Source organism: Microchirus variegatus (assembly GCF_963457635.1).
Source record: "Microchirus variegatus genome assembly, chromosome: 7".
Classification (NCBI taxonomy): Eukaryota; Metazoa; Chordata; class Actinopteri; order Pleuronectiformes; family Soleidae; genus Microchirus; species Microchirus variegatus.
Window position 1 is genome coordinate 20117549 of NC_139808.1, and position 27779 is coordinate 20145327.

General features: G+C 39.8%; 1 protein-coding gene across 1 annotated transcript in view; it reads left to right on the forward strand.

Annotated features, from left to right (window-relative positions):
- Positions 1-27779, forward strand: part of kif21b (kinesin family member 21B) — a gene marked incomplete at both ends in the record, with an annotated part of 92201 nt that overhangs the window by 58456 nt on the left and 5966 nt on the right. The window contains 15 exons of the mRNA XM_083892942.1: positions 36-219; positions 686-889; positions 988-1089; positions 2108-2273; positions 2840-2900; positions 3054-3102; positions 4379-4617; positions 6739-6807; positions 6899-7009; positions 11544-11582; positions 16067-16203; positions 16868-17048; positions 17966-18130; positions 19915-20032; positions 20859-21029. Coding sequence (XP_083749068.1) covers positions 36-219; positions 686-889; positions 988-1089; positions 2108-2273; positions 2840-2900; positions 3054-3102; positions 4379-4617; positions 6739-6807; positions 6899-7009; positions 11544-11582; positions 16067-16203; positions 16868-17048; positions 17966-18130; positions 19915-20032; positions 20859-21029 — 1996 coding nt within the window. The remainder of the gene's footprint in view (positions 1-35; positions 220-685; positions 890-987; positions 1090-2107; positions 2274-2839; positions 2901-3053; positions 3103-4378; positions 4618-6738; positions 6808-6898; positions 7010-11543; positions 11583-16066; positions 16204-16867; positions 17049-17965; positions 18131-19914; positions 20033-20858; positions 21030-27779) is intronic.

Sequence of the window (27779 nt, forward strand, 5' to 3'; positions counted from 1 at the left end):
CTCATCACCTCTCCCGTCTTGTCCCGCTTTCCCAGAAACAGGAAGAAGATGCCGAGGAAGCCAGCAGGCCTGGGCGGCGTCGGAACAGCAACCAGAGCCACCAGCTTCTCCAAGTCGGCCCGACAGAAGTGGCAAACCCTGGAGCGTCGCATTACAGACATAGTCATGCAGAGGATGACCATCTCTAACGTAGAGTTAGACATGAATCGACTCATCAAGGTAGGAACAACACTGGCTCAGTGACTGAAGGTGGATTTGTTATGATGTTGTTTTGTGGTTTTGTTGTATCTTATCGCCTTATGTGAGCTTCTATGCCTTCTTTTTGTTGTGTCTTTTATTTATTATTCTATACAGCACTTGTGGATGTTTTAAATTGCTTTACAAATTTAAAAGTTGGATTGAATTGGCACTTCCTGTGTGCAGCGCGGGAATGTTGCCGGACTCGAGATTTTTAAACGCCACTATTCTGAGAAAGAACATCATGAATCAACACTGTGTGAACTCATTGTTGTATTTAACAGGCATTTGATTATGTTTAAAATGTACGCACTACAGTTTCAAATCCGGGAAGTATTTTAAATTTATTTTGAAGTAATATATAGTATTAACACAGCCAACACACACCATGAGGTGGTCAGCAGTAAAATCCTGACTCAGCATGCATTTGTGTTTTTTGTCGACTCAGAAGCGAGAGGAGCTGACGGGCCAGCAGGAATCGCTCTCACATAAACGTGAGGTACTTATGGCGGAGGGGGAGGGGCCAGAAGCAGAGGACCGCCTTCTTCAGGAAATTAATGAGGACATTGAGGTGCTGAATGCCAATATAGACTACATCAATGACAGCCTGTCTGACTGTCAGGCCACCATTGTTCAGATAGAGGAGACCAAGGTATATATATATATATACATGTATATGTATACATATGCACACACACAGACACACATAGTATATATTGTCATCGTTGTTATCTCTGTTGTTTCCTGCAGGATGAGCTGGACTCGGTCGACACCTCTGTCGTGATCAGCTCCTGCTCTTTGGCCGAAGCGCGCAGCCTGCTCGACTATTTCCTGAAGGCGTCGATAGACAAAGTGAGTTTACAGACAAACAACGGAGGAGTGAATAGATGACAGCACACGACTGGGCAGCAGCTCTTATCTCTTCTCATTATTTATTATTCATTAATTTTGTCTAAATCCACTGTAAACCACCTTTGAGGATGACAGGGGTTTGTTGTTCACTGAATTTTTAAAGAAATCTTTCTGTGGCCGTTTACATGTAAAAAGTATTTTTTGAATGCACCCACTTGGTGAAGCACACCGTAGATTAGTAAACCGTTCTATTCTATTCTCAATATAGTTCAACTGTCATTATTTTCAGTCGTTTAATCTCTGTTTAGATTCGGTTTAACTCAGTATTTCCTTTGTGAAGTGCCGGTGCATTGAGTAGTCGTGCAGTGCCATCTAGTGGTTTATCTTCAAATTACACAACGTCATAAAAGAATGATTATTGATGCAAAAGTATTCATCAGAAAGTCTAATAAATTCCTGTTGTCAGTTTACTTCATGGAAATAGGGGTGTAATAAATTAATAAAACATTTCGTTTTTTAATTGTTTAGTTGTTTTAAGTGTTTAATATGTGTATGCATATATATATATATATATACACACATATATACATATATGTTTTATTAGTTTACAATTATTACAATTAACTGGTGTCTTCAACTTTAACTCATCAGCAAAAACAGTTTTTTTAAAAATTATTATTGACCTTTTATTGTGATAATTATAAATTTTGCCTGATTGGAAACTTTTTCCTTCTAATATTTTTGGCCATATCACCCAGCTCAAACAATCTGTCTGTGTGCTTCCGCACTTGCACTTACCAATATGACCAACAGAGGTCGCCAGAGGCTTGGCATCTCTGATTGCCTTATTTTTGTTGGTGCTGGTGTGCAGAATACTGGTGCAACGCCATCTACTTGTGCCTCATTGTGTTGCAAGATGTCAATAGAATTTGTGTAAATTGGTTTAAAGATGAGAAAAAAACAACCTTTGGATTAAGTTTGTGTGTGTGTGTGTGTGTGTGTGTGTGTGTGTGTGTAGAGCTTACAGGTGGCTCAGAAGGAGGCTCAGATCCGACTGCTGGAGGGACAGCTGAGACAAACCGACATGATTGGCTCGTCCCACAATCACATTATCCTCGACGCCCTGCGAGAAAAGGCAGAGTACATCCCTGAACTCCAGGCTCTCATTCATAATGTGCAGCAGGGTGAGGACTTTTCATCATCATTATATCACACGGCACTTAATCACAGAGTCTGGGTCAGGGTTTGCACAAAGGCTGGGGAGGTTTATTTTGGCTCACTAAATAAATTAGCAGCATTTTTCCAGTCTCTTAATTAAGATTTATTAAATAACATGCATGAAAGGAGCTGGGGTTCATGTATCAAATGTATATTGCTTGAAAATGGTTGGCTTACCTATTCATAGGTGAATTGAAATGATAGCTTTATTGTTATTTTATTGAATTCAGTGAGATTACAGTGGAAAACTCCTGTGCGTTCAGATAAGGAAAATTCAACCTGGAAATGATGTTGTCACATGTCTTGTTTTGTCCACAAACCCAAATGATTAAATATGAATGATTTCTTTGTCATATGGATCAAGAAACTATTGAAAAAATTCTAAATCACTCAAATCGATTATTACAATAGTTGCCATTTAATTTAGTAAATGATTAATAATTGAGTAATTGTTTCAGCCCTAATATGTAATTGTGCTTTTGATAGTTTCTGCTCTGTTGTACTGTGGTGTTTAAATGTTGTGTTTTTTCAGAAAATGGTTACGCCAGCACAGATGAGGAGCCGTCTGAGTTCAGTCAAGCCTCTGACACCAGGTGAAACCGATGTCTGCTCGAGCACACGACACTTTAAAAATAGTTTTACACACAGTTATGTCGTAGTCTCTTTAATCTCACAAAGCATTGATGATTTATTCTTAAAAAGACATGAATAGCAACTGGTTTTCTTCTTCTTCTCTCCTCCTGCAGCGTATCTCAAATGAAAGAATCCAACAGCCAAGACGATTTCAAGATGAAGGTAATGTGAATGAATGGCATTTAAAGTGCTTAACAGTTACTTTGCTGTGCGGCACAGGCCACATTTTTCTTTTTCTTCAAACTCAACTGAGTCTGAGAGAATATGGATTATACAACCCCACATGCAAGCCTGACAAATATCTGACACAGTTATAGTCAGAATTGTACTCTAAATGTCACACAGGTGGTTGTAGCCTTTATTTATGGTTTTGGCAAACAACAAAAGTTACTGTTACATCCCTGAGGAAGCAACTACAAACCCCACGAACACATTCACTTTTGAGTTATCACCAGCACTTATGAGTATAATATGATTTCACCTTTAACAACCACCACTTCTTCTTATGTGTTGAACTATAAACACTGATTATTTTGAGATTTGGGAGAAAAATGGCTTCAATATCCCGTGTGTTGGGTTCACTGTCCTGTTGCAATTAGTAAACACTGGTTCTGTTCAGTCTAACTCCATTAGACTAAAAGCCATTTACTTTCACCCTATTTTACTTCATATTGAACTAAACAAAATTATCTGACCATCATTTCTGGAGTTTTGTCCGAAGCTGGTCGGACCATAACAGGTCGTACCATATCTGCCATGGATAGTAGATCACATGCACATATATAGATATATATATATGCATCTTTCAGTGCATCGTCATTAATGTGAAATCCTTTAAACCGTCTTCCAAATACAACATGTTTTTAAGATGCTGATTACACTCTGAGCTCACATTATAAATATATTAATTATTTACATTTAATATTTTTCTTTATTTATGTCATTCCTATATTTGCTGATATGTGCATTTTTTCGATTGAAATATAAGAAAAAATATATATTTATTTTGTCTTCCCTATCAGATTATTTGTTATTCCTAATAGCAACCATAAGATGGCAGTATAGGCAAACACTGTGTTAAAATTGTGGAAGACGCCTTGATATTATTACAAATCCTTCTATTCCTGTATCTCATGATACCTTATCTACTGTTCATTATACAGTTTTTAAACTTTTTTTTCTATTATCTGGCCTTTGTTTGACTACACAATGATATTATTCCTCTTTTTTTGTTCTACTGCTTCCATCTCCGCTTCACATTTTCCCCAGCGGAACCATGTTTTCTGGCTGTGTCTTAATTTCCTTTTTTGCGTCTTAATTAAATTCAGTCTTGATTTTTTATTTTCCACTTTCCAGTCCCACTCCACTCGTCTCTGTCATTACATTTTCTTTCGTCTGCGTTGCTCTGGAAAACAACTGATGCACATTTTTCACCCAGATGGAGCCTCGCCTGTCGGCTCAGATGAAGGCTGTGTCTGCGGAGTATTTGGGTCCCGTCCTGGATCCTTCATCAGGCGGCAAGCAGCAGCACATCACCAAGTCTCTGGCCTCGCTGACCGACATCAAGGAGGATGGTCTGAGTTTACTGACGGGGAGTCTGGCGCTCAGTCTGCCCCTGCCTTACCACAGAGACCGGGCGTCCCGCACCATCAGTCTCCCTGTCAGGGGACACACTTTGTGAGTCACAAACTTCACTGGAACTAAAAAAAAAAAGGATAATGTGGTGGAAAAAATAATGATTTCTAAGAAGAAGCTGACCAGCCACCCTTAAAGGGGTTATATGTAAATTAAATTAATACATTCATTTTCCCTACTTTTAACTATGTACCCATTGCGCTTAGCTAAATTTTACTGTCTTATTCTTTTACTGATAACATTTATGCAACTTTTACAATTGAATCATTTAAATCCTGTAAAAATCAGTTAACCGCATGTACATGTTCATTTGATAAGGAGAAAAAGCCCATTTATGCTCCATTTTTGTCTGTTTTACGGTCATCCGTCCCAAATGTCGGTCACTACAAATTTTCTAATTTTATTGATTCTTATTTGATTGGTTTACTGGTTTCCTTTACTGCGCATTTTACTCCTGCTAACTTATTGAGGGGTTTTTATTCTTTCTTTTTATGTGAAACACTTTGAGTACCTTGCAGTTATTGTAAAGCGCTATATAAAAAAAACATTGATTGATTGATTGATACTCCCCCCACAATTTTCAGTGGTATTGCTCCGTATTTGTCCATCATCTCCTGCGAAGAGAAAAATGATGGACAAAAAGTCCCCGTTTCTCTTCGTCTTTTTGTCCTCAGTCACACAACCTGATCCACATGATGTGTTCTGCTGAAGTAAAGCAGCTCATAAAACGATAGTATAAAAACATGAGGATAATGTCATTGCCATAGACTCTTGGGATGTCACTAGAGGCACCATAAGGAGCGAGAAACATCCTTTCCTATTGTAAGAATGCATGTTTCCTTAATGTTATTGCACATTTTCTTGCCAACAACCATTGGAGGCTGGCAGGAGGCCGACCATTTTCAGGTTATAAAACTGCTTGAGGGAGAAATCACTGAAATATGCATTAGTCCTCAGACGTTTTGAAGCCTGGTCTGGTCTTGTGTGTTTTCATATTTAAAGACCAAAAGTCTGTCGGTTGCTGTAGTCGACTAGAAATACCAAATGCTCAAAGTTTGACAAACTTTGTATGTATGTATGCTGTTGGTGTATGTATTATTAGATATACACCCTTAAAAATATATTAAAGGTCCCATATTATGCAAAATCAACTTTAAATCCTTATATTTGGGATTCTGGAGGGCCTATCTGTCGGCAAAGTGTGAAAAAAAGTTGACTCACTCGTGTTTTGTGGTCCTCCTCAGTCTAAGTGCAGGAGATGAAACATGCAATGTTGACTTCCGCACTCAGTGGGACGTCACAATGTGCTAAATTCCTGGGATTGATGTCTAGCGACGTTACGTATTGTCCGTAATACATGCGAGAGTGCAGGCGAGGGCAACTGGAAGTCTGCGAAAAGTTCTATTCTTGGCTCCACAGTATAGCACAGAGTCCTGCACAAACTTCCAGCCTCAGAGGATTTATCTATCCAGTGGCTCTGTTATATATGACAGCAATGTACCTGCTAGAGCCTGCAAATTATCACTTTTCCAAATGCTAACTGCTGTTAGGTCAGAGTAGCCTCCGTGGCTGATGTAATTTCCTGTCCCTTAAAGGTGCCATTAGTAAGAATGTGGCCAAAAACGGTTACTACATTCAAATTCAAAATACCGAGGTTTTTTAGGTTTCGTTTTCTGACGTAACTGTCAACCCGTGGTTGCTCGGCAGCTGAGACTCTACTGACTGCAATGATTGGTAGACGGCGGTAGGTGGAGCCACATGCCAAAACATGATTTCAAAACATAAACATGATTTGCAGTCTGCAAAAGATTTTTTAATGCAAATATTTTGGCTGTACTGTTGTTGTTGGTGAGTTCAGTTTGTTATATGAACATTATTCCTGAGTCTCTGTGACATATTAGGAGGATTTTATGGCCAGTTGCTTTAGTTTTATTACATAATGCACCTTTTAGTTTCCTGGGACCTAAAGAGATACGACTAAACAGAGCGTTCTGAACAGGGCTGTTTTGGCAGGGTGATTAAACTGCTGTGGTGCTTCATCCTTATGGTATTTTGACCAAAGCATGTCACAGACATGTTCATTAGGACACCAGGGAACTAGGTTAACTTGGAGAAATAGGATATAATATGACTCCTTTAAGTTTTCTTGTGTGTGTGTTACAGTCCCAAACAGTCTCGAGGTTATGACACTTCCCCAATAACGAGAAGGAAATCTTATGACCGTGCATACAGGTACGTGTCACACTTAAATTCAAGCTGTTTTGTAAGCAAAGGGTTGAAATCCCTCATCCTTAACCTCCCTCAACCTCTTGTCTCTCGTCAGGCCTACAGATGGCTACACTCCCCCCTCCTCCCCTCCTCTGAGGACAAGGAATGACCGGAACGTCTTCTCAAGGCTCACCAGCAACCAAGCCCAAGGTTCTGCTCTGGACAAGTGAGTAAACACCTGCACAGACTCATACGCACACACAAACAACAGTGTGCCTTTGGACAAAACTCGGTCCAAATTTGAACTGTATCTATTATTTTCTTTTTTTTTGTTCCTTATATTTAAAGTTCCATTGCATAACTTTTTTTCGAATCCTCTTCTGAAAAGTTTCACGGGTGCTTCTTTTAGTCAACAGTCTCGCTTTAAGAGCAACATGTACAGCAGCAGCAGTTGTGCTTCCTCTGTACGTTTGTCAGTTGTGGCATAAAACAAATCACTTCCTGTGTGCAGCCAGAATGCTGATGTCACCGTGTGACACAGCTCTGAATACAGAGAGAGCGCGCTGCAGCTTTTGGATGAAGTCATGTCTGAGAAGACGGAATCAACTTGGCTTGTTCAATTTGAGGTTCTTAACAAAAGTATGCAATATCCGTTTCCCGGTCAACTCGTTCTCATTGGTTGTTTGCTGTTCAGTCGTAATCATCAAACATGTTTAATACTTTAAACAAGATACATCTATTGCGATTTAATAGCAATTGTGTCTGTTAACCCCTCACACTACAGGATCATTTGACCAGATGATCTGTTCAAATCAGCCTGAAATGGGAAGACACCCATGGTTTTGGGGCAGGCTTTAGTTTAAATCTATGAGTATATGTTTTAAATGATGGAATCCTTTAATTAAAAAGGTTTATTTACTGATTTTAAAATAATATTAGACACTAGATGTCTGTAAAGTTGTCACATTATGCACAGATTTGCTCTTGTCACGATTTCTAAATGTAGGCCCTCATATAATAGACAGTATGGTAAAAACACTGGAGAAGATGAGTCAATTAAAAGTACATTACTCCAAATGTTTATCTTCATATGATCCATAACCATAAACAAAAATACCATTTGTGTTGTGGTGCACATCCTGGAGGAACAGATGGTGCAAACATTCACAGAATCCAGGTGTGAAACACCCTCAGGAGACAGAGGAGATGTAATCATCCGAACCCTGACTGCAGGCTACTCAGAGCTGCATTTAGCAACACTTTCAACAAGGTGAAATTGCACCTTCTAATCCATACATGGGACCTACAAGTAAACAAATACAAATGAGGCGGTAGGCAGCTCGGGTTTACACACCAGCCACAACCAAATGCAATCCAATACAAAACAGATGTGCAATAAATCCCACAGTGTTCATATTGTGTTGTCTCAGTGAAGTCAATATGAATTTTATAGTAATTTCTTATTTGTTTTTCATGATGTTCCCTTGAATTTGTATGTTTGAAATGTTTTTTCATTGTTTTGTGTTTATTTAGTCCAGCTACGTCAAATGGAGTCATAACATAGATAAGAGAACTGTCTGGAATAAGCCTTTTCTCTTTCTGGTCATAATTAATTCAGACTTTATTCTCTGATAAATGTCAGCAGTTAATGTCAGTCATTATCTGCTCTGCTATTTAGTCGTTGTCTTTTAAAATATTTATTATTCAGGGATGTTTCTCAGCTTTATTGACCCCTAATTGTTAGTGAGGATGTTGTGTTTGCAAATGTGTGTGTGAATATTGGTATTGGTATAGTGTGTGTGTGTGTTGGAGCCTGTGGGTCCTCATTATCGAGAACAGTGGTAGTAAATTAGTTGGCTCTTGTCGTCCTCCGTGTAGCTGTTGTCATTGGAAGCCATTTTAAATTGACTCAGAGTGAGAGAGTGGGAGGGAGGATGTGTTTATGTTGTTGACTGGTGTTTCACATTAGAAGTCTTTGCAGAACGTAGGAAGATTAAATAGGATTTTTCGCTACACATTTGCATTGTGGCATTTAACGTAAAAATGTGTGAGGCGTTCATTTGGTTTATTTAAACCACCATTCTCATTGTCCTTGCAATCTGACCCAAGTCTCCTAATTAATTCATCATGACAAGGAAAACCTCACAGCCCAATGACACTGATTTATTTGAGATAATCACAAAGCCTTTCTGTATGAATCCCTTATAATTGGATGTCAAATGAGAAACTTTCTCCTCAGAAATAATGATGTTCTCTGGTACATTTTTGTAAGTTCACAAAACCCATTAAACTGCACTAATATGATTTTTATTACTATTATTTTTATTATTATGAATGTGTGGATGCATTCTACTTTTTTGACATATTCATACTTAAGCAGACAGGGTGTCCACCGAGCCAAGCCTTTGACAAGTAAAAGGCAGGTGATAATGAGGAAACAGGAGTTTTCTTGTCTTCTTTGAATCTCAGATCTTCGTCCATGAATTTTTAAAAGGAGTTTGTCTTGTGAGTCAGATTTATCAGTATGATAATAGATTCCGCCATGCATTGCTGGCAGTAAATACTGGCAATGGCAAACTTCTGTCACCCTTTAACACTGCTCCCTCCAGACAGATACTGCACAATTTTTGTGTTATTTTTTCATGTTCAGAGTGTCAAGCGCTGGCTCCCATGGTGACAAACCAGAGGCTATAAAATATTTACAATATAATAACACTTTTATTGTGCTGTTACACCCACATATCAGCCTTTACCTCTGAGCTATTTTGGAGATATGGGTGTGGTCTGCATCGTTTTTCCGTCATCTGTGAGTTTGATTGCCACATTTATCTTTCGGATTTCCTCTTCTATTGACCGGTCTGTTTTTATCCATGTGCACTCTCTGCACTTATTCCTTAATTATGGCTTGGAATTATGTAAGAGGAGGAGGAGATCTTTTCATGTTTACGTACAGAAGTGTAGTGTAGAAATTTTCGTGTTTTCCCTTTTTTCTTTCATTTCATATTTTCCCCCTTTTTAAACAAACTTTTAAAAACGAATTTCTCGTAATTCCCGCACACACACTAGTTTGTGTAAGCAGTCCCAGCCTAGGTATATAAAGACATTTCCTACGTATTTAATTTATTTATTTTGTTGCTGATAGACGACATGTTAGCTGTTTACAATATTTATGCTAAACTAAGCTAACATTCTGCTGGCTCATTAAAATTTTTTATTCAGTTTGTGTAAGCAAACTCAACCTAAGTGTATAAAGACATGTCCTTTGTCCTACAAAATGTTGGTGATAGACATGTTGGCTGTTTCCCATTTCCATTATTTATGCTAATCTAATATGCTGCTAGTTTTCTAATTCAAACTACTTATTCAGTTTATGTTAGCATACCCAACCTCATTATAGTCCTACACATTTTGTTTTTGTATATCCTATCAACAACATGTACACAAACATAAATGTAGACAACATGCTAGCTGTTTCCCCATTTCAAGTCTAAATGCTAAGCTAAATTGGGGTCGTACCTATGTTCCCCAGGTCCTATGTTCCCCGTTTTTCCCAAAAAAGGTCCTATGTTCCCCACTTTGTATGTGACAGGGGAACATGGGACTCTTTTTTTTAAAAGCGGAGGGTTAGGGTTAGGGTTAGAGAAAGGGTCCTATGTTCCCCGATCACATACAAATCGGGGAACATAGGACCCGGGGAACATAGGTAAGGTCCCGCTAAATTCAGCTAATATGCTGCTGGTTTACCAATTTAAACTTTTTATTTAGTTTATGTAAAAACAATGCAAAGACATGACCCACAACAGTTCTTGTGTATACTGTACATGCTGCTAATAGGCAATGCTAGCTGTTTCTCCCTGTTTCCGCATGCATTTTTATGCTAAGCTAACTTTTAGGCTACTGGTTCAGTAATTGAAAAGTTTTATTCAGGTTGTTCAAACATACCCAACCTAAGTGTATCAATACTTTTCTCAGTAGTAAATAATTAAATGTGTTAACATGTTGCTGACAGGCAGACATGTAAGCTGTTTCAAATCTTTATGTTAATTTAAGCTAATAGGCTGCTTATTAAATGTCCAGTGTGTAAGAATTAGTGACATGTAATGGTGAGACTGCAGATTGTAACTACAGTGGTCCTTTCATGCTGATGTAGAAACATAGCAGCATACGTCTCTGTAAAGTGTCTGAGTGTTTTGAAAGGCACTAAAATGTGTTATTATTATAAGATGGCGGCCTCCATAAAACAAGTCCTTTGCGTAAAATGTACCTATAAAAGGTTTATTCTGAGACAACCAAAACCAAATCATTTGATTAAACACTCAAACAAGCATATTTTGGTAGTATATGTACCAATAAACCCTCTTAAATGTTACACACTGGACTTTTAATACAGAACAATCAGACATGAGACTTGCATACTCTCATCTTACTCTGGGTTAGAACAAGCATATTTCTCATGATGCCATCTTTGTTGGTTCTTTCAACAGATCTATTTTAAACCTGCTTTAACATATGCAGACACTGGTTGAGGAATAGAGCCTGTTCAGTGGTTAACTCAGAGATCTCATCCTATGGCAAACAGCACCAAGCTTTATTGTTGACTGAGCTTTCCTGCCAGTTTGCTCGCTGCTTTATATCTGAAACCCTTCCTCTAGTCACTCCTTCCTTTAACCCTTTGCCAGTAACCCTTCTGTCTTCCCTTATCGTGTTTAACCCTCTCCTCTTCCTGCCCCTCCCTGTCCTTGCTCCTCTTCTGCCTCCAGGTCGGATGACAGCGACTCCTCGCTCTCCGAGGTGCTCAGGTAGAGGAACTATGTCTGTCACTTTCTGTTTTTCCCCATTTGCCTGGTTACTCACCTCTCATCTCCACCAGTGCTCAGTGCCTCACCTGGCTTTTCAGCCTCCCTCTCCTTTGTCTCCCTCTGCGGGTGGGGTTGTTGTGGTGCATGTTTTAACCACACATGGTCCTGCTCCAGCTGTGTGGTGTTGTGTTTTTTTTCTGTGTGGTTAGTTGTTTGCAAAGATGATTTGGATGAACCTCATCACTTTTTTTTCCTAGCAGGCTGTGAAAAATTAAAAAAAAAATTGAAATCCTGTTGTGACTGAAGTAAACTGGCTGATATTGTCACTGATCTAAATGACAGGATTGGTAAAGGCTGTAGGTTTTGACCCCATTCACACCTGGTAATAATCCAGATTGTGTTAAATCCAGGTCTGAACACTCCCAATCCACCCTGAATATTGTCAGATGGAATCACAGAAACCACATCACCAGAAGTGGTTTGAGGTCACATGTAGCCACATTTCTGAGCATGCATTAAAGCACATTATCAGTCTTACGGTAATTAATTAGTAGCCAATGCCACAATATCACCATTCATTTTCACGCATTTTCTTTTTTCCACTGCTTAAAATCTTATGTTATCCTGTTACAGCAGCGTGGGTGGAGATTTGTTAAACTCTCTTTTTCCCTCTCCTTCTCCGTCACGCACACAGACACACCCAAACACACTGACAGCAGGCACATCTGTACAGTCAGACTCCTCAACAAAATAAAATTTTTTTCTCCATATGAACACATACAAGGTCATTGCCTATTTGCTGCAGGATGAAAATCCAGGTCCAATCTCAAGTGGTCACATACACACACTTTTTAATTCTTTCAATACCATAGGGTGGGTGTTAATACCACGTCTGGCCATGTGAAGGCTACTAATAGAGAAAAGTTCTCCATTGATGCTGGTGTTATTTCTGTTAGATAAACAAAACTACCACCAGTAGCCAGGGTCAGGTCAAACTTACCACGTCCACATTGTATTTTCACATGTGCGTATGAGGCAAGTTTCTATTCTCCTGTTCGATCTCCTTTTCCATTCCAGTATCAGCATTTTGTTTCCAGGAGTTATCCCCGGTTTGAGATTTCTTTTTTTTCTGTTAGTTGTACATGTTACATGAGTGGCAGACTTCTCCATGAAACCTCAACCAAGTTTCCATGGTTACCTCCTTTTTGTTGTCTCGTTTGACCCAAAAAAACAGCATGCCCAACAAGTGGAGTAGAAAGAAACGGGGGAGAATTTTTAGTCCATGCGGAGTCGAACTGGAAATATGTGTGATTTTTACATCATATGGATCCTAGCGGTAAACTCTGATGCTGATGTGGAAACAATGACCCGGCCCATAGCAGAAAGTATGTATGGCTAGCTTCATTTCCTGTGTTCATGTTGTTACTCCCTAGTTATAAATAGTAATGGAAAACAGAATGTTCTCCGTCTTGTCCTCTCTGCTTCTGTATCTCACAAACACACAGACAGAATCACTCTTCACCGTGAACCCTCTGTCATGTTTTTTCCATGTATTGCAGAGGGCACACACTGACCCTCGTCCATGATTTCATCCATCCGCAGGTCTCCACAACATCCATTAGCAACTCTTATTTAGTGCAAAACACATTAAGATATCTTCCTCCCGCATGATAGAAAGGGAATAATCACAGCCATTTGGATCAGTGCTCTGCTTTTGAAAATTAGAGCGCTGCGCTGAGCAATATTTTACAGTGTATCAAACAGACTATAGAGAAAAAAATGGAGGAAGAACTACAGACACTACAGACCAGTCCACACGTACATTTCAAAGCGCCTTTTTTCTGTGGTCTTTTCATACACATCCAATCTGAGGGTTAGGTCTCAGATGTCTCACATTTTGAAAAGAAAATCCTTCCAGGATGAGGATTTTCACCATCTTTCTTCATAGTGTTCATATGTAGTATAAGACTTTAGAAGCTTTTGGCTTGACACTATGAAAACATCTGTGTGCATCACACTTTTTTACATGGAGAGTTGTGTAATTGCTAATTGGACTTTAACATGCTTGCACATAAATACAAGTCTAACTTTTTTTTTGATTGTGTTGTTTGCCTTCCAGAACATGACATCATCTCTCTTCTGAAATGCCCTCTGGTTTACATTTATGGTTATATCGCCACCTGTTGACTTGGCACGTTTTCACAGCAATTAGTGGGCTTCTGTGTTTTTGTTTGAGATTAAGGCTATTTTTTTTTTAGGAAAACCTTAGTTTTTGAAAAATATTCTTACCTTACTACCTTAATAAACGACAAAATTCTAACACTACAGAATAACGGTGACATGGTCTGTAGTGTTTCCCTAAATAACCGCTCTAATAATCATATGAAAATGTAATGCATCTATCTTTGTCGTTATTTAAGCATAGGGCAGCAAAAAAAGACCAACCGAATTACCATGAAAACCAGCAGAATCGTCTCTAGACCAAATTAATTGGGTTTACAGCCTGCAGGGTAATGAGGTTCATCCAAGTGAAACAGCACAACCCAATTCCCCTTCTCATGTTGTCTTCTCCTCTTTTTTTCACCATTAAGTAAAAATCAGTTTAATAAACCTGTCATAAAGCAGCACAGTGTTTTTAAATCATCGCTGAACTTTAAAAGTGGGTGCAGCACTGATCCTGCTTTCCCTTGTTCCACCCGCCATCACAGCTCTCAGCCTGTAGCTGATAATCTGTTGAACTGGAACATTTCTCTCCACTTATCAACATGGACCACAATCCCTTTTCCATGGTCTCACACAGTGCAGCTGTAGACGTGCTGAACTGAGCGTCGTCTTCCACCTGATTAGCAGAGAGTGGATGCTGCATGTGGTAATGAGCTGTGTTGTGTGGTTTATTTTTGAGTTGCAGGTTGCTTTGGAGTTGGTCAACCAGGCTGTGGTTCCTGGAAACTGTTGCTTTGAACTTATTCTGTACATCCGGTTATATTTTTTATACTTGGCAAGCATGCATGCGGTCTTTTTTCCTTTTTTTGTTTTTTTTTGTTACTGGCTGAGTTTGCCAGTTTTGATTTTGTTTGGCACTATAAAAAGATGCTCCTGTGTTTAATTTTTGATTTGACGTGTGTATTTTTGTGTTGTCGTGCTGTGACATTAGTGTGTGTGCAGACAAACAGAAGGAGCTTTGACAGTTTTCAAGCACACGCCTCTGTGTTTTGCTCACTTTATGCAGAGACTGTGTCCAAAGTTTTTGCGTGTGATCACAGATTCTGTTTTACCCTCTTCACATCCTCGGGCTCTTCCTCAGTTCTTATCCACTACCTCACTCTCTCTCTCTCTCCCTATCTCTCTCTCTCTCTCTCTCTCTCTCTCTCTCTCTCTCTCTCTCTCTCTCTCTCTCTCGCTCTCTCTCTCTCTCTCTCTCTCACACACACACACTGCAACCACCACTTGTGTTATTAGAAAGCCCACCAGGGACCAATTTCCACACATTTCTCCCTCCTCTTCGCACCCTCTCCCTGCTCTGTCTCACTCTGCTGACTGCTCCGGGCACTGGGGGACTGTGGCCTGTCAATGGGACATAGATTGAGGGTGGGGATGGAGGTGGGGGTCGGTTCAGCAGAGATTCAGCAAGATAGATTGACTACACATTGTATAGGAGAAGCTGTGAGTGCATGCGTGTGTTCCAGAGAGGTTCAATAGGAAAAGCACTATACTACTGTTGTTGTTCCTTAATTGGACTATTCAACAACAAAACGTAAGGGGAGGGGGAAGTGGAGGTAGCCCAGAGTGATGGAGCAGGTGGGTTTTAAACCAACAGGGTGTCGTGTGTGTGTGAGCACAAGTGCACGTGTGTGTGTAACTGTATCCATTGAGGTTTGTATGAATTTGTATTGTGTCTGTATATTTTTTTACTGTGTGCATGTTTGTGTTCAGTCCTGTGTCTTACAGAGAGAACATAAACGAATCAGCCACAGCATTAAAACCAGTTACCGGTTCTTATGCTGTGGCTGATCTGTAGAGATCATAGACTGTGTATAAAAAATGGATGTAGTTGCAAAACAAACACTGTTTTTAAAGACTTGAGATTGGCAAAATTCAGGTTCACAGATATCACCTGCAACCAGACTCCTACTAGATGATACCAGCTGTCAATCTCAATGTGCTGTGTCTTACTGTCTGTTTCCCTCTTAATGGGAACATAATTAGAGAAGGGGCATCATATTCTATTGAATAAGACCTGAAGCTATTTTGAGACCATTAAGTCATCCGGATAAATTAAATTTTTTTTTAAAAAGTGAGAAGTTGGCTCATTTTCCCATCGACCCATTTTCGCAATTCGCTAACTGATACTTCCCGTCTTACTCCCCAAACTGGAAAACTACATCGATTTCTTAGATGCAGTCTTTGCGAGAGATGTGGAATGAAATCATACTCATACTGTACTGATTTGCACTGACAAGAGTGTGACCGTGTGTGACCTGTAGGGGTGTGATCAATCCCATTGGTGGTGTGAAGGGAGGACGGACGGCGCCTCTGCAGTGTGTTTCTGTAGCCGAGGGCCACTCTAAGCCTGTCCTGTGTGTGGACGCTACAGATGAGCTGCTGTTCACTGGATCTAAAGGTACATTCCCTATATAAGCTGTTGTGTTTTGCAGCCCCTCCTTTAAAATGTACTGTATTTCTCTTAAGCATAAAACGACAGCAAGCAGTTTTTCAATCATTGATTTTAAACTATATTATTATTATTATTACGATATATTTAAAAAGGTGTATAGAAAAAATAATGAGATGTAAGATCTTACTATATAAACGTATGGAGAGTTGACGTTGATTTGACATTATGTCTAGATTATGGCTGCAACTATAATCTGTTATTTTCCTCGATTAATGGAATAGATTTTAGGTTCATGAAATGTCCGAAAATGATGGAAAATGTTGATCTTTGTTTTCCTTTGTTTTTCTTTGAGGTTTGTTTGCACCTCAAAATTGTGATGTTCTCAAATGTCTTGTTTTATCCTCAAACCAAAATTATATTATTTTAATGATTTCTTCACAACATGGAACAAAGAATCCAAAAAATATTCACATTTAAGAAGTTGAAAAATGACAAAACTTCCACTAGAGATGTATTAAAATAGTTGCAGATTAAGGGTTAGGTTAGACTGAACTTAACACCAGGGCGCCTACCATAACATTTCATGTTTAATTTGTCTGATAATTCGATTTTTCTGTCTTTTGTGCAAACTAGACCTATTTTAACTTTCCTTCTTTGGCTCCTCCCCCAGATCGCACATGTAAGATGTGGAACCTGGTAACGGGTCAGGAGATTGCCACTCTCAAAGGCCACCCCAACAACGTGGTGTCTGTCAAATACTGTCCGTCCTCCTGTCTGGTCTTCTCTGTATCCACATCCTACATCAAAGTGTGGGACATCCGTGACTCTGCCAAGTGCATCCGCACGCTAACGTAAGTTTGGGGGAAGAAGCTGTTTGGATTTTTCCGGAAAATTGCAGCTCAGTACAGACGTGGTTAAGGTGATTTGAGGATAGGCTTTTTTTTATTCATAACCAAGACATCATACCAGGAAAGCTCCTGAAGAGTTCACAGCAGTATAAAACAGAACCAGACAGACTGATTGTATCTGATCCTTATAATACCCCCGGGTGCATTTCACAAGTTTCTGATTAACTGTCCCTAATTCTATTCTGGAGAATGCTTATCCATTGCAATTAAGGCATGCAAAATAAACACGATATTGGAGTTAATTAATGTTAAGTCTGTAACGACGCTGAAGTTTGTGTCCAGATTCACAGCTGCTCGGTTTGTCACTTTAGAGACTTATGGGAACTTTACTGCCTGAACTTTTGTCAAATAAAATAAGTTTTCCTCTTAACTGCCAATCGGGAAGCTGTTTATCTGCATGCAAACTTCAGCGCTGTGATTAACGACAGTACCTGATATTGCATAATCAGTCTACTGGTGGAATCTGTTGCCTGTGGGTCCCCATCACTCAGTCTTCTTTGCTCGCTTTGAGTGTGTTTTATAGCAGTGATCCATCTCTATCATCCGAGGTATCATTGGCAATCCAGTTAAAAGTTAAAGTTGTTATTTTGCCTGGTATATAGTATATGCTGCCAGTTGTATATGTGTAAAGATGTCAATGTCATTCCCTGCCAAAATGGCATTGCTTTGGTCTTGTGGCGTCAGCTACTAGAGCTCTGTGAGGGAAAATTGGATTTGAAATGGATCTAAAAGTGAAACTGTACAAAGTTCCCCACTACACTCTCCATTCTTCCCTCTCCTTCTTTTTTATTTGTCTCCTATTTGTCCTTCTCTCTCTGTCTCTCTCTCTGACGCAGTTTGTTTTGTCTTTACCCCCACAGTTCATCGGGGCAGGTGGTCTCGGGTGACGCGTGTGCCGGCACCACCACTCGCACAATAACCTTTGCACAGGGCGAGTGCCAGATCAACCAGATTGCCCTCAGCCCATCAGGATCTGTGCTTTATGCTGCCGCTGGAAACACTGTTCGCATGTGGGACCTCAACAGGTACAGTTCATCCAGTATTTCCTCACTAATATGGATGAATATCAAGAGCCATTATTAAACTTATACCAATCCCTCACTGGTCAATATTAAAGCTCCTAGGACGGAAGTACCAATTAACGCTGTTTTTTGGTGTGTATCTGCACCATTACCTTGTTTAAGAAGCTCTGAAGGTTCGAAACAAACAGTTCAGCCACTGCTGAGAACGCTGTGTTATAATCTCAGGCTCAGCGAGATTTTCTGAAAAAACCTGTTCTGGTTACATAAACATAATTTCTCCTGAACAGCGGATCCTCCTGGTCCGGGCACTAGTCCGGGCACATCCGGTTGCGTACATTGAACCGCAGAAGAAGAATAACGTCCGTTGTGGAGGTGTTTCATGAGCGACAGTGTCTTCTGACTCTGGGTCTGACTCCGGGTCAAAGTCATAAAAGGGACTGCGGTGGGGAGTAGTGACGAAGCTATTTTTGAACATTGTTAAAACAATGTTTTGATAATGAGGAGCAGTGCATCCACAGTTCCAGAGGGGGGAGCTGCGCTTCTGAGAGCTGGTATGCTAATTATGTCACGTCCAGGTATTGGCCAATCACAAGACAGTTGAAAAAGCCCTTGCTGGCTGGCCAATCACAACACAGTCTGTCTTCTTCGTAAGATTTCAGTCTGAAACAGCGCAACTGACAAGAGCTTCAGTGAGGAGAGATTTCTATCGGCTCATTTACAGCAACTAGGAGGTTCTTGACCATAAAAACAAGTTAATGTATGTAAGTAGACCTCCATAACTCCATAACATATATATGTTACCATTCTATGGGAGCTTTAAATCAAAATTTCTTGTACATTTTCCTTGAACGTTAGATGAATGTGTAAACAATGGTTGGTAATTATTAACAATAAATGATAGTTCCCAAGTTATAGAAAAGTATTTAAGTTTATTAATATGTAGGGGAATTGAAAAGCAGTATGGAAATCAGTATCAGTATCCTCCTCTTACTCAAACTTCCCATTCAAATCCTTAACTATTCAGTTATTCATTCAGGTTTTCATGGTAAAATATCCCCATTCGCCATCACATTCAGTGGTTTATTTATGCAGTTGGTTCATTCACAGTGGCCTCTTAATTCTTTAGAGGTGCACATGTTTGTTTACTTGTCAGAAAGCTGTCGTAATAAGTGTAGGGAACCAGCAACGTGTACAGGAGCTCATTTTGGATATTCTCTGCATCGCCAGCAGCTGTAACCACACAGGAAGGTTCCGCAGGAAGGCTCCGAAGCAATTTCTAAAAGAAATTCCTTATCAGAATTTCATGGTTCGAAAGGTCACTTAAATTCACAAAACACATCTGTGGGCCTGATACTGTTCTGTAAATACCCATTTCTGATCCATGCTACACACTGCACTGTAATTCAGGGACCAAAGGGAGATTGTGATTGTTTTTCTTCTACAACTTGAATGCTTGGCAGATGCATACAGCCATGAGGCAGTAATTCTAGTTTTCACTTCTAGAGGGAAATGATTAAGAGATTGAACCAGACAGTTTACGCTGAGGGGCTCGGACCCATTTAATGATACAGAACGAGCCCCCAGAAATGAAAAATGAATGTATTACACATTTAATTCAGTATCATCTCTGCCGATGGCATCGCTGTGTCTCAGCAGTTTCGCTTCACTTGGAAGACGGAAAGTGATTTTATTTGGTGATACAGGCAACTTGAAACTCTTATAAGCGATGCATTTCACAGACCTTTGCTTCTTGTCCTTTGTGTGTGTGTGTGTGTGTGTGAGTGTAGAATGCAGGCAACTGGAAAGCTGACAGGCCACATTGGTTCTGTCATGTGTCTGACGGTGGGACAGTCTCTGCTGGGAAAAGACCAAATCATCACTGGCTCCAAAGACCATTACGTAAAGGTAAGAAACACACTCAACAAGTGACATGCACCACATACACGAGGACAGACGTGGTGACTGTTTGGAGAGCAAAGGCTGACTTTTCTCCTCTTAACACACTAAGAATATGTTAGAAAACAGTGCCTCAGAACATCATAAAATTACAACTGTGAAGGAAAGAATTCAGAGTCGAGACTAAAAACAGTTTCTCTTCAGACTTCTGCTCACAATTTCGAGGCATATCTAAAAATATAGCTGAGACTGATTCAAGAGAAATATAAGTTATGGCAGCCGTTATTTTCCCAAATTTGTTTGAGGATGATTAGCTGGAGAGTTATGTTTAATTTGAGTATGGGCTTTTATAGTTTTTATATATGTCTCTGTCTGGAATATTGTTTTACTGTGAAATTCTGCTTTTCATACCCTCATGAATATGGTTTCCAGAAATGTCCCTGGAATATCACGATAAACACTATATTGTCTATAAGTCTGGTGGCTTTTTCCGTACACTCTGAAAGACATACACAGACTCACACACACATTTTAGGTGGGACAGAGCAGGTGAATGCTGCATCTGAGCAGGACATCCCGACACACACCAGTAGCAAACGTTTGTGTTAATATTCTGTACAGTGACTATAAATCAGTATGTGTGTTCAGTTCCTCCAGTGGACATCCTCCCCCAGTGTCTCAGAGCCAAGAAAGTTGCTGAATATTATTTGAAACCTAATTTTTCACATTTGGTGAAAGGTGTTTATGAACACATTTTCCTGTGATGGTGACAATTCTATCACCTCACGGGGATGTTATATAATCCTCTTGTTTCCCCCTGTTTTCTCCTTTTCAGGTTTTTGACGTGGCAGAGGGAACGCTGGGTAACGTCGGCCCTGCTCATAACTTTGAGCCTCCACATTATGATGGCATTGAGTGTCTGGCTGTCCAGGGAGATGTTTTGTTCAGCGGGTCACGGGATAATGGCATCAAGAAATGGGACCTTGAGCAACAGGAGCTCACGCAGGTGTGTGTGTGTGTGTTCATTAGGGCGGTGCAAGGTTTTTGAGAACAGTGTGGCCCTGTAGTCTGTGATGAGTTAAACCCAAGGGATTTATTTATTTGGCCAAGGTGAACAGAGGCAACAGTGCTACCTCCAATTGTGAAGCTCAGTCCTTAAGATGACACATAATATAATCCTCTGTCCAACGGCGTTTTACATATTTCAATAGAATCAGGAACTCTGTGTGAAATAATCTGCTCTCGGCTCCATCATTATGTGTGTTTTGAGTTGCACCAAGCTCTGATTGGTCTCTTACTGTCAAGGAATGAACACAGTAGCTTTATTCTTGGAGTCAACCTTGAAACTGTTGTCTGTTCTGTAGAAATGTTCTCCGAACTACTGGACTTTCGATGAGCACTGGCTCTGTTTGTGTAATTTCATAATAATATAATACATGTAATATCATATGGCACCAGAATAGTTTGAGGTTCAGGTTACTTTGTTTGTACACCGTAGGTCGATGAGAAATAACAACCAGTTCAGTTACAAAACAAATGAAACATGGCATAACATACTTAAGAGATAAGCAGATACCCTGGTCACCGCTAATTCAGAACATAAGCAGCAATGGAATTAAATATCCATAATGAGGCAAAATATTAAATTGAATCAAAATATACAAATTACTTGGATAAAAAGAATACAAATTACCTCTGGAGACGAGATTAATGCCAAATGTAAATACTATAATGAGTGTAAATACTCTGACCGTCAATGTGCAAACTAACTGTTCAGCTCAGAAACAGCAGCAGGAACCTCTGGACTCCAAATCGCTGTGTGGAATATTGTTTTACTGTGAAATTCTCATGGTCAAACTCTCATGAATATGATTTTTTTGCACTAGCACATAAGTGCTATTTAAAACCAAGACAACATGTGCCTTTATGTTTTCCTGCACATTATGTTGGGGTCTTCAGGGTCAGCCGAGCGAAGCGGCGGGGAGGATGCAGAATGATTTTTATATTCATGTGGAAGTCGAGCTCATACATTTTTAAAAATGGTTGACTGTGCTTTAGTGATGCCTGTGAGATTGTGTTGCATCAGCCCCGCAGGTGGGAACATGCGGAGACCCATCGCTGTCTGAGGCTTAACATTTCCGATCTTTTGACCCGTGTCAGGGTTGCATACTGTGTGTGTATGCCGTGCAGCTGGGGAGCGAACGCATTTAAAAGCTGCTGGTGGTGAGGAGGTGAGAGCAGATAAAGTAGTTTCAACATAATCCTTCCTCTCAGTGATGATTTTATGATGAATTTAAAGGTTTAATCAACATAAATTCTGATAATTCCATGTTTTTTTAGGTAATTTATGAAGCAGAGAGGTTGAATATGTGCTGTTGGCAACATGAGGGCTTGCAGTTTGACAGCAGTTTCCACTTGTTGGAAAAATAGTCAGCAAACCACCCTTAACGCGGACCTAGACCGGAAGTTCCAATTAACACTGTTTTTTAGTGTGTATCTGCGTCATTACCTTGTTTATGAAGCCCTGAAGGTTCAAAACAAACAGTTCAGCCACCGCTGAGAATGCTGTGTTTTATTGTAATCTTGAGCTCAGCGAGATCTCTGAAAAAACCCGGTCCGGTTACGTGAAACAACGGTTCTCCTGAACAGCAGATCCTCCTGCTCCGGGCACTAGTCCGGACACATCCGGTTGCGTACATTGAACCGCAGAAGAAGAACGTCCGTTGTGGAGGTGTTTCACGAGCGACAGGGTCTTCTGACTGGGTCTGACTCCGGGTCAAAGTCATAAAAGGGTCTGCGGCGGGGAGTTGTGAAGAAGCTATTTTTAAACACTGTTAAAACAATGTTTGATAATGAGGAGCAGTGCATCCACTGTTCCAGAGGGGGGAGCTGCGCTTCTGAGAGCGGGTGTGCTGAATATGTCACTCCCGGGTACTGGCCAATCACGTCTGTCTTCTCGGGCAAGATTTATGTCTGAAATAGCGCGGCTGACAAGTGCTTCAAAAAGGACAGATTTCTATCGGCTCATTTACAGCAACTAGGAGGTTTTTGACCATAAAAACAAGTTAATGTATGTAAGTAGACCTCCATAACTAACATATATGTGCAACAGGACCACTCTATGTGACCTTTAAGGTTCATATTATTGGGTACACCTGTTCAACACTTTGTTTATGTAAATACAGTATCTAATCAGCCAATCACATTGCAGCATGTAGACATGGTCAAGATTACCTGATGAAGTTCAAACTGAGCAACAGAAGACTGCGGGGGATTTGGGGGGGTCCACAAACAAATTAGCAACACAACTTTTTTGTTCAGATTTATCTAATACATTTTAAATAATACACTCGTTTAAATAATATAAAATTAATTTGTAATGAATTTACCAAACATCTCTTCTCATTATATTAGGTGTAAAGTAGTTGCTACATTATGTATGAATGTGTAATTTTGGTCATGGTAATTCAAAAGTTTGGGAATCACTGATTTAAGTGTTATGAAATCTGACATGTTTGTTGCTGTCAGACAGGCTGGTCTGAGTATCTCTAGTGTTTACAGAGAATGGTCCGAAAAAGAGAAAATATCCAGTGAGCAGCACTTCTCTGAATGAAAATTCCTTGTTAATGCTGGTCAGAAAGACAAATTCATCTCTGAATTCACAACTTTTCAAATCTTGAGTCAGACGGGCTGCAGCAACAGCTGAAAACCACACCAGCTGCCACTTTGTTAGGTGTACCTAATAATATGGCAGCCGAGTTTAGAGCTCTGATGGCTAACTTCCGAATGTTTCTCCCTGAAAAGCTTGGTCTAACTATACATCCATGACAATTAGTGACAGCATGGATGAGATGGATGTGGATGTGAAGTAGGAGTGGGAATCACATGTCTTGCCATCACACCGCATGGTATGATACGCGATACATGGTCCACGATGCCAATAATATCACAATACAACAGTTGTGTGGTAATCAACGTATTGCAGCAAGACAATCATATAGCGATACATCCCGATATCTGTCCAACAAAACGTCTATGAAAAGTCAAAAGTGCAGGATTTCTAAATGTATTCACAACAAAGAGAACAAAGTTCATAAAGTCTATGTATTGAACATGGATGGACCATCTCTTATCATAGCTTCCTCCACCATTATCCTGCTGTAAACTCCCTCTTCTTTCCCTAATTCACGTTGGCAGTGCCAACACAAGCACACATGAAGTAGCAGGGACTGGTTACTTTAGAGCACCTTAATTTGTTAATTAAAATATTGATATTTGCCCTGGGGTATCGATTATCGTGTTGCACCATGACAATAGATCACCAAATTGATATTTTGATCACCCTTACTGTGAAATTATAAATGTCAACATACATTTCTTCATCCTCCACCAGTAATAATCTGAAACACGATGTCAGACTGAATGAATCAAGTCAATCAAAAGACACATGTCCACTTTTTGTATACAGGCTTTGCGTGCAGCACTAGTTGCAGACTGTATTTTTTGTGTCTTTGGTAGGGACTGTATTTTCCTCTACATCCAACACTGGCTGAGCTGTGACAGTAAAACGCTGGGATGCCAGTGGAGGGTTGAGTTGGTGGACAGCTTCTTGCCACCAGATTACTCCCTTCATATCCTCCATTCACACAGAGTGTTCACTCTGTGGAGAGAGTCGTGTCATTGTGTGTAATGTGGCAGGAAAGCAGTGTGTGTCAACAAGTGAGCTGTAGAGCCCACATGACTCACAGCCACAGGTAGCAGAGAGCAACATCATTCTGTGTCCGTGTGTGTGTGTGTGTGGGTGTGCACATGTCTGTAGAAGGCTGTAGGGACATCTTTGTGAGGATGTTATGGCTGGACAATTTCAAAGGACTTTTCAAGAAATAAGACTTGGTTTTAGGCTTTAAGTTAGGCTGATTTTTGGTTAGGGTAAGACTTAGCTTTGATATACGTGTGTATGTGGGGGGTGTGTGTTTTGATAATCAATTTAAAAAAGATTTATTCAGCTTCTTAAAATTGTTAATATTTTCACATTTACCCGATTAATAGAGAAAATAATCGTTAGTTGCAGCCCGAATGTGTTCCAGGTATTACTCATGTTGTGGAGACCTAAATATGTTCGTGCAGTCTTATGGGGACAAAAATCAAGTCTCCAAAACGTAAACTATGACGTTTTCAGGTAATAGTTATGGTTAGGATGAGGTTAGGATTAGGTAAAGTTTAGGGTTAGGCCAGTAGTAGTTATGGTGAAGTTTAGGGATGAAACTTTGTTTAGGTCCGTGGTTCTCAAAGTTTTTAATACCTTGAAGTAACACCATTGTCACCAACGTTAAAATACAGTGGTGTCATTGTGACCCGCCACGGACCAAACGGGAACAAGTCGGCAAAGCTCAAAATGAGAAAAAACAGGAAAACTTTTTTTTTTCCAAAATTAGGGATTTCCGTTTTTTTCAAAATTACACAAGTTGAAGTTTTGAAGAAGCCACTACATGCTTCAAATCACAGTATTGTGGGTCTTAAAACCATAAACTTTGTGTTTGAATTAAGGTTGTTTTATCGCTGTGAATCACTCCTAGTTTGGGTGTGGCGATCTCACATTCCAGAGCTTTTGTTGTTTATTCAGCCAATCAGCTGACGATCACGGAGAATATACATGGGTAATTAATAGTCCGAGCAAAGTCAGCTCTGGACTTTTCACAGGAGGCAGATTTATATCCAATACGATCATTTGCTCTCTCATCCTCCTCCTCTTCCTCACATATACTTCACACACTGGTGTAGTGACATTAGATTAAGATGGATTGAGAGATATAGTGACTCTAATTATTATTATTATTTTTGAGTTATTTTTTATAGCAGCATCCTAAGAAAAATAGTAACGGAAACCTCTGTGTGTGTGAGCGTTAGAGTGTGCGTGTCTTTTAATGCTCCTGCTGCCTCCTGTGAAGTCTCTTGTGTCTCCTCTACTGCCTGCACATGTTAATAATGCATAATAACGCACCTTGTGGGTAGATGGGTTGGCTTATCTGCAAACGCAGTAATATGCATATTAAGCAGCACATTCTCAGGTTGTTTTGCATAAGTTCTGGTTTATCCAGACTGGGAAAAAAAAAAAATATCACAACCCATAATTATTGTTACACGAAGGCTGATTTAAATGAACAAAGACAGTGTTGTGGTCTGTGGCAAATGACCTTAATCTCATTTGTGAAGCGCCAACACCCTCCATTTTACAGCCTCTCTAACTCAGTAGTCTCTGTCTAATTATGTAATAGGATCAAATTGTGGCTTGGGGTGTAATAGAATATATTACAGTCGACTCAGAAATGCTGCCTCCTTTATGCAGGATTGCTGGTGCAAGCTGTTCTGCTCTGACCCCTCTGTTAAATGCATATGCCATAGAGTCTTTCTTCAGGGGAATATGTGAAGTTTAGTGATTCCAATTTGCTTGATATTTGTTTTAAGGTAGGCTTCAAAAAATTTATTTTAGAAGTTTTTCTCAACATGGTTATGCAACTGCTGCGGTAGTGTGGTGCTTCTCTGTGTGAGGCGGCGGCACAAATTAACACATTTCACTTTGTAGTGTAAAGTTGTTACAGAGAGTGAGCTAGGTGTATTTTATATGAGAAGAGTGGCTTCGTTTTTCTGTTAGCTTCTGTCTCATCCAACAGTAGAGAAGTGTCTCTTTTACCGCTGTGTATGTTCATGCAGCATTTTCTCTATACTAGTTTCAACATTTAAATATGAAATGTTTTCTCATCCCACTGTTCTGGTCATTAGCTTCAATTGACCTAATAAATAGATATATTATGTAAGCTATATACTGTAGATGATTTATGATACATATTTGGTTCCCTTTTCCCCTAATCTGATAAAATACAATGGTTTAAAGGTGCATTATGTAATAAATCTAAAGCAACTGGCCATAAAATCCTCCTAATATGTCACAGAGACTCAGGAATAATGTTCATATAACAAACTGAACTCACCAACAACAACAGTACCGACAAAATATTTGCATTAAAAACAATATTTTGCAGACTGCAAATCATGTTTATGTTTTGAAATCATGTTTTGGCATGTGGCGCCACCTACGGCCGTCTACCAATCATTGCAGTCAGTAGAGTCTCAGCTGCCGAGCAACCACGGGTTGCCAGTTATGTCAGAAAACATTTTGGCCACATTCTTACATATGGCACCTTTAACTATTACAAATTAAACACAATATGAATATAAACAAATTTCTGTTACATTCAAACCATTTTCAAATGAGTTCATACAATGACAATGAAGCCTACCAGCTCCACATGACTCTCTATCTATTTTTATTTTTTGTTTGCATCTCGTGTCATCTTTTATGACGACTGACTGGAAAAAGACGCCAAATTTAAGTGACTCCAGATTGTTAAAATTAGTCTCTAAATTAACGCTAAACAGAGGCACATATACGCAGTATACAGGTTTGCTGGTTATTTGTAGCGCTGATCTTTTTGTTGAATAAACAGACCGCTCCAGTTCGACTGTAGGCATGCTAACGGCGCTAAAGGAGCAAACGCAGCTAACGGAGCTAACTGCTAAATGGTGCCTGGACTCCGGTGCCACGGCACGAAAGACTGCGTTACATTTTAACTATCGGGAATCACATAAACATGGCGCCATGCATGTCTTTTTTTGTGTCAGTCGTCATGGAAACGCGTCATGCATTAAAGCCACCATATGTAAGAATGTGGCCAAAAACGGTTACTACAATCAAATT